The 8,399-nt window shown below is 41.8% G+C and overlaps 1 protein-coding gene across 1 annotated transcript; it reads left to right on the forward strand.

The window, feature by feature from the left end:
• Positions 1-682: 682 nt before the first annotated feature.
• On the forward strand, positions 683-7,895 carry LOC143975781 (chymotrypsinogen A-like). Its single transcript, XM_077478310.1, has 7 exons — positions 683-827; positions 2,929-3,032; positions 4,453-4,532; positions 5,477-5,555; positions 5,751-5,931; positions 6,653-6,786; positions 7,687-7,895. Exons 1-7 carry the CDS (start codon positions 776-778, stop codon positions 7,846-7,848), a joined length of 792 nt encoding a protein of 263 aa, XP_077334436.1. The 5' UTR covers positions 683-775; the 3' UTR covers positions 7,849-7,895.
• Positions 7,896-8,399: the final 504 nt, after the last annotated feature.

Raw genomic sequence — 8,399 nt, forward strand, 5'->3', positions numbered from 1 at the left:
GGGGGTGCTTACTCATCCCCCCTTTCCTGGCCTGACAGGCTGCATGGAAGGATCTGATATTTATGTTGGGGGGACCTTTTTTTTAAAGGCATGCCTCCCCCTTTTTTTTAAATACCGTGGGGTTCCCCTTAAAATCCATACCAGACCCGAAGGGCCTCCACTGCTTTTTTTCTCTTTTTTTCAATTGCCAGCAATGCTTTTTTTTTTATTCAGTTGTCAGCGGGGAAGCCCGTTGACAGCTGATTATTCGTTCGATGTTAGGGATGCGGCAGCCGGATTACTGGCCCCACTCTTAACTACCAGCTATTCACTTGCCCAATCAGGGCTTAGAATGCACTGCGCAGCAAACATCCCACCGAGCCCCCTGCAAATTCTAACATGGTTCTAGAAAAGAAGTTCTTAATATTTTTGTAAAATATACATTTTGTAATTCCCTTTTAAAACTTGTTTTTTTTTTTGTAATAGGAAATAGGAAATGTTTGTTTTTTGGTAATGTATAGGAAATGACCTACCAATATCTTGAATGGATAATTTCACATAGCATTAAGTAAATATTCCGTGGGAGCCTTGCCAAATGGTGGCTCCTCTGACACACCTTTTACTTTACATCTCAAGGCCAAAGTAAGGAAAAATAGTATATAGTTTGATCAAGGTGACCGGATGTAAGGAGCTAAAATTGTCCTTATCTCAGACAAGCTTTCACCTGATTGGTGGATTGGGTGTATATAAACCAGACAATCCTGTCCATTCTTTCCCAAACTTGATTCCTAGCAAAATGGCAATGCTGTGGTTCCTTTCCTGCCTAGCTCTCCTTAGTGGAGCTTATGGTGAGTACTGACATTCCTCCTGTATATTTGTCTTGTGTTTTAGGGTAGTGATGGCAGGAAAATACCAAGTGACATGACCAGTCCAAATAGACCAGGTCCATCAAGTCTGTCCCTTTTTATTGTTTTTATTTTTTGTACCCTTTTTGTATACATCAAATTTGTCCCAAGCACGTTTAAATTCACTTACTGTTGGCTGACTCACTAGCTCAGTCAACCATCAACTACTCTTTGGTAAAATAAGGGGTCTTCCCCAATGCATCCTTCAGCCACCTTCCCAGGCTTTCCCATCCAATGGCTTACTATTTAGATAACCAAGGTCCAGAACTTCCCTGATCATCTGTATGCTCTAAGATGGGGGTCTCCAAAGTTTCTAAACAAAGGGCCAGTTTACTGTCCTTCAGACTTTAGGGGGGCTGGACTGTGGTAAGTGGGAGTAGAAAATACCCAAACGATGGTGGGAGGAGAAATATCCCCCCACCATTGATATTAGTGGAGGAATAGTGCCCTATCATTGGTATCATGGAATTGACTCGTGCCCCATTTTTGGTATCAGTGGAAGGAAAAGTCTCCCTTCTTTGACATGAGATAGTGCCCCTTCTTTGATGTCAGTGGGCGGAATAGGGTCCCATGGGTGGCGTCAGTGGGAAGTATAGCGCCCTATGGTTGGTGTCAGTGGGAGGAATAGCGCAGTATGGTTGGCGTCAGTGGGAGGAATAGTGCCTCATAATTGATGTCTGTGGGAAGGAATACTGCCCCATTGTTAGAGTCCTTGGGAAGAATAGTGTTCCATTGGAGAAACGAAGCTCCAGTGTTGATGTCAGTGGAAGTAATAGTGCCTCATTGTTGGTGTCAGTGGGAGGAATAGCGCTGTATGGTTGGTGTCAGTGGGAGGAATAGCGCCCTATGGTTGGTGTCAGTGGGAGGAATAGTGCCCTATGGTTGGTGTCAGTGGGAGGAATAGTGCCTCATCCTTGATGTCCGTGGGAAGGAATACCGCCCCATCGTTAGAGTCCTTGGCAAGAATAGTGTTCCATTGGAGAAACGAAGCCCCAGTGTTGATGTCAGTGGAAGTAATAGTGCATCATTGTTGGTGTCAGTGGGAGGAATAGCGCTGTATGGTTGGTGTCAGTGGGAGGAATAGCGCCCTATGGTTGGTGTCAGTGGGAGGAATAGTGCCCTATGGTTGGTGTCAGTGGGAGGAATAGTGCCTCATCCTTGATGTCCGTGGGAAGGAATACCGCCCCATCTTTAGAGTCCTTGGGAAGAATAGTGTTCCATTGGAGAAACAAAGCCCCAGTGTTGATGTCAGTGGAAGTAATAGTGCATCATTATTGGTGTCAGTGGGAGGAAAAGTGCCTTGTATCAAAGGGAGGAAATGTGCCCCACGGGCCGGATAAAGGCAAGCAAAGGGCTGCATCTGGCCCCCAGGCCACAGTTTGGAGACCACTTGTCTAAGAAACCAGAAGCTTCAAGTATTTAGTCACTTCTGGCTTTGGTCCAATGTGAACAGGCCATTACTGGCTCTTGAAAACATCTGATCAAACCGATCTCCTGATCGTGATGTGAGGTATTGCCACAAACCTTATAGCCAGATCAATAACTCTAACACCAGACCACCCGTGCAACTCTAAACTGGTAATCTGTAAAAGCTTTTAAAGAGTTGCCCATGGAGATTTTTAAATAGAGATGGGAAATCCACCTGTTGTCACCAGAACAAGGGTGGAGGGTAAACCTTTCAATGGGGACCTCTTCTTCAAAGACAACTTTCTAATAGGGCAACTCCCCTCGCTTTCTAGTGATTTCCTCTTAAATCCTCTTAGTCACTTCCTGTAAAATCTCTAGAACCAAAAGCATAGAGAATGTTAACCAACAGAAAATGGGAACCAAACAATAAACTGTAAGGGGGCGTTAATTTTTGCTTTATATGAAACTAAAGAAGGTATGAAATGTCTGAGATTTTTGTAGGGTTATAGAGCTAAAAGTAATAAAAAAAGTTAAAATCCAAATTAATAACATCATCCATACATACATATAAATATATTGGAATATGACATTGTGTCATTATAAATGTACTTACAGTTAATATTTATGTTTTCCCCAGGCTGCGGTGTTCCCGCAATCAAGCCCATTATCTCCGGCTATGCTAGGGTTGTGAATGGTGAGAATGCCGTCTCTGGATCTTGGCCCTGGCAGGTGTCTCTGCAGGTACAACCAAACATTTCTTCCTTCGTATTCTGGTCCTGAACATTATATTACAATGTGATAGAGGAACTTGAGAGAGCTTTGTCCATCTTCCTTGTTACTCTTGTCCAACACCCTATATTTCAGAGAAACTAGAGATTTCAGAAAGTCACATATTGTGACGTAAATCGTTTTCACATTTTTACATGGCAGTCAGCACCCCTCTTAAGAAAGTCTGAACCTTTCCCAGGTACAACAGTCCATTTTACAGCATTTTTTTTAGTGCTCCCAGGTCTAATGGCTTTTCCCTACATATACTGAAATGGCAAATATGCGGAAGGACCACTCTGATGGGGTACATTGTGCATTGGCTACAGGGAACTTTAGACTTTCTTCAGACTTCTGCACCATAAACAAAAGGACAGGGGTTTGTAATGTGTGATTTTTAATGCAATGATATGGTGGACCTGGTGGGAGCCCATTACTGCACCCTATAAAACAGCATAGTACATGGGTGTTCAACCTGTGGCCCTCCAGCTGTTGCAAAACTACAAGTCCCATCATGCCTCTGCCTTTGGGAGTCATGTTTGTAACTGTCAGTAGCTTACAATGCCTCATGGGACTTGTAGTTCTGCAACAGCTGGAGGGCCACAGGTTGAGCACCAATGGCATAGTACATCCAAGCACTGAGCAGAGACATACATATACATATCAGGTTCCTATTTGTGTAGGCACATTAAACGAACTGCCCTACTCAGGTGTAAAACAGGCCTTACTGAAGGGTTTTAATGCAATTATCAGGTGCAGGTGGGCCAAGTAGGAGCCCATTACTGCACCCTTTAAAATATACTTAAAATGCTGCATACAGGAATCTTTGCACAGGCACAGCATGTTGTATAAAAACACAGAGTTATAATCTATGCAAGTTTCCCCCCTTCTGCCTGCTATGTGTAGGTGTGTTAAATGTACTGCAGCAATCAGGAATAAAATAAGCCTTGCTGATGGGTACTATCAAGGCTAAGAAGGCCATAGCAGCTCATAATTACCCACAGACACATTTTAGCTAAAAAAAAGTCCAGCAATTTTTAAAAGGTGGTGAATCTGACTTGTGCCCTTAACTATGGTGCTCGTGCTTTACCTTCAATGTGCAGCTCTGTTACATTGTGTTGTGGTCTTCAAGTCTGAAATAAGCCATACAAACACGGAAAACTGAAGCTAAGCTTCCCAACAAGCTTAAAACCTCTCACAGATCCTATTAGTTAAGCTAGACTTTGTTGAACACCCTATAGCCAGCCCAGACCCTGACTATGTTTCTTTATTGTAAACCTAACACAATTCCAAAATAGCATTCATGTAATGTATATGGGAAAGAGGAGTTTCATAGAAAGAGTAAAATGATCTATAAATAATAGGCAATGATCTGATGATTCTTCTTACTCTACAGACCAGCTCTAGATCCCACTTCTGTGGTGGTTCTCTGATCAACAATCTCTGGGTTGTCACTGCTGCCCACTGCGGAGTCACGTGAGTCTTATATGATAATATTCCACTGCAAAGTCAGCGTTCACTGCAATGCTTCACTGGTAACCTGTCCATCCAGAGACTCTTGTTTATAGACCAGATACATCCTAAATGTAGAAAAATGTATCCAACTGTCCATCCAGAGCCTCTGGTTTATATACCAGATACAACCTAAATATAGAGCCATTTATCCAACTGTCCAACAAGCACATCTTTTTTATAGATCAGATACATCCTAAATATAGAGCCATTTATCCAAATGTCCATCAAGAGCCTCTGGTTTATAAACCAGATACATCCTAAATATAGAGCTATTTATTCAACTGTCCATCCAGAGCCTCTGGTTTATAGACCGGATACATCCTAAATATAGAAACAATTATCCAACTGCCCATCAAGAGTTTCTGGTTTATAGACTGAATACATCCAAAATATAGAGCAGTTTATCCAACTCTTCATCCAGAGCCTCTGGTTTATAGATCAGATACATCTTAAATTTAGAGCCATTTATCCAACTGTCCATCCAGAACCTTTGGTTTATAGACCAGATTCTTCCTAAATATTGAACCATTTATCCAACTGTTTATTCATGCCAGTACCATGGCTTCTATACCATGGCTTCATACCATGGCTTCTATAGAGTTGGGCTTTTTGGGTAATGGGACAGGATAACCAGACAGGTACCGGTGCTGGGACTTGAAATTAAGAAAATGATGACCCTTTTGTCCAAAAATAGGCAATGTCAACTTTTGACATGAGTGTGTACTATTTCAGTAAATGTGTCTGCAGTCTATGTCTACATCCTTGTTGACTTTCAGTTATAAATATAGAAAGTGTTGGGAAACATTCTGGTCTGTGAAAAATTCCGAGATTAAATATCAGAGGTGACACCTGAAATATCAAATCAGCCTTATGGCAACTAATGACCATTTTTCTCTTCCATCCAGAACTGCCCACACCGTGGTCCTGGGTGCATATGACCGATCCCTATCGACTGAGGCCACCCAGAGAATTGCTGTCGGCAGAGTAAGTGGTTTTTTTTCAATATAGAGAGATAATCAGCCATAGACAGTAACGGCTCTGTTTGTCTTTTTCCATAAAGTTAGACAGTCAGTCATCTACTCTATTGGATAAAATTGAAAAGCTACAGGTTCTTTGTATGAAGACTGGTTGGATTCACCTACATTTCCAGGAATTTCATTGTAACATAACTTTTCTCAGGCCTTCAGACACCCCAATTACAACTCCCAGTCCATCATCAATGACATCACCCTGATCAAGTTGGCCACTCCCGCCACCTACACCAGCCGCATTTCCCCCGTGTGTCTTGCTTCCACCGTCGATGTCTTCAATGGAGGAGAAAGATGTGTCACCACCGGATGGGGATACACCAATGCTGCCGGTAAGGGAATTATATATTTTGCCAAAAAAAAAAAAACCATAATGCATTTGAGATGAAAATATGTTGTACACTGAACCCAAAATTGCCCCAAAAACGTAAAGATGAGATATTAAAGTGTATGTAAAGCTAAATAACTACACTATTTGTTTCCTTTAGTAGACATTTTTATTTCTTTTTATACAGAAGCCATTCATGCACTGTAAATACCTGGTGATCGTGCCAATCTTCTACTGATTCAAGAGCTTCCTGTTCCACACCGACCATGTTAAACATGGCACAGTGTACCTGTAGTTCAGTAGTCAGTAGCCAATTACAGCCTATTCAAGTCAATGGGTGGATCTTTCAGCTGCAATCCCAACCCACCCAGCAGAAGGACTCTGGGAAGGAAGTTTTGTGGTCATGTGATCACTGTTTAATAACCTTCATTTCAGGCTTTTGTTTTTTCGGCCCTTTGTTAGGACATTTTACATGATGGGGAATGTCTATTATGTGATGGCTTGCTTGTTTGTTGAAGACTTCACACGTTTTGCCCTTTTTATATAGAAATAAGTCCAATAACCATCATACTGTGCTCCTCTAGCATGCAATGAAGGAATAAGGCATCATAGACGTTAGATGGGATTTTGTTGGCAAGTTGTTGGAGACTCAAAGCGCCACATAGAACCTCTGTGATGATAATGTTGTTGCACATTTTTCATATTTTTTCCATTCTCCCTTTCAGTTCAAGTCACCCCATCCAGGCTTCAGCAGGCATCTCTCCCTCTCCTGACCACCGCCAGCTGCCAGACCTACTGGGGATCCAACATCAGGGACACCATGATCTGCGCCGGTGCCTCCGGTGTCTCCTCCTGCATGGTACGATGACTTTTCCTACTAGCTACCGTTGCTCGGCTAGGGAACCAGAATTCATGGCCAAGGTAGCCCAAGCCCATGCGGTTCAGCTCCTCGAAGGATCAGACTGGCGTTTCTACAGACCAGTATACATTATTGCTAAAGGAAACCTACCAGAGATGCTAATAAGAATGTATAATAGGTTTTGTCCTTTTATGTTTTATGTTTACATCTAGAGCAGGGGTAGGGAACCTCGGCTCTCCAGCTGTTTTGAAACTACAACTCCCATGAGACATTGCAAGACCCTAAAAATCAAATGACTCCTAGAGGCAGAGGCATGATGGGATTTGTAGTTTCAAAACAGCTGGAGAGCCGAGGTTCCCTACCCCTGATCTAGAGAAATTACTTTCTTATAAGGACCTAGCACAGGACTATTGAATGATGGGGGGAGGAGCTTTGCTCTGTAGGGTGGGGCATAGATCGGTGCCATATGTATATATAGAATTCAGGATCCAGAGACTCTCCCGGCACAGAAAAGCTCAATTTAGGAACTTCTTGCTCTAGAAAAATGTAGTGTTATAACAAATTTAAAAAGTTCTAAAATGCAAAAAAATAAAAAAATAAAAATCAGGATATATTTCTGTTACTCTTCATGTAGCTAAGTACATCCTTTGAACTTTTGAGGTCTCCAGCTTGAAGCATCACCCTTTTTTTCTGCTGCCATATACGATCCCAGTCCTGGTAGTCACTGGTGGCTGGTTTAATCATTAATTCTGAGGCATAGCTGTAAGTAGATGAATATTCTTCATGGGTGGACATATACTGTAGGGGGCGCACAGCTTAGACCAACAGAACTTATTTAAAGTGAAACAATGTTCGTTGTGTGAGGAGTTCTCTGATGACGTCTCTTCTTTTCTTCTTCAGGGTGACTCTGGTGGACCCCTTGTGTGCCAGAGGAACGGAGCCTGGACCCTGGCCGGTATTGTGTCCTGGGGCAGCTCTTCCTGTGCTACATCTTCTCCCGGAGTCTACGCCCGCGTCACCGCCCTCAGATCCTGGGTGGACCAGACTCTTGCTGCTAACTAAATACCATCCACTCCTTTTATGATACTCAATAAAATAACTTTGTAATCAATATTTTGTTTTGGATTCCTTTGCCATAATGTGTTCACAAAGTAGATAAAAAAAATCTATCATTAGAACAGTCACTTGTATGGGTACCCAGTTGGAAATGTAGCACAGAGTAGGAATCAAATATAAAGTTAAAACCACATTTTATTACTTATTAAAAAAAAAAAAAAAAACGCAACATAAAAAAAGTATCAAATTGGATTCCAAAATGAGGTCACTTGATTTTAGCATTTGACATCAACGTGTTTCGACGCTGAACATCTCTTCATCAGGATCTGTTGTTTATTGCACATTGATACATTTGTTGAATTGTGACATCCAATCTGGATGTATACCGGTATCTGAAAATCACATCGTATAATATCGATGTATAAAAAATAAAGAAACATGCTGCAAATAAATATCAAAAATCCCCAGAAAACATAGAACAAATAAAGTGTCCATAAATTGAGGATGTGCAGAAGTTGAGGTTAGGGAGAAAGAAAATTAAAATGATCTCCTATTAA

This window comes from Lithobates pipiens, unplaced genomic scaffold (genome assembly GCF_037356315.1).
Source record: "Lithobates pipiens isolate NorthernLeopardFrog02 unplaced genomic scaffold, aLitPip1_a1.2 Scaffold_13, whole genome shotgun sequence".
Taxonomy (NCBI): domain Eukaryota; kingdom Metazoa; phylum Chordata; class Amphibia; order Anura; family Ranidae; genus Lithobates; species Lithobates pipiens.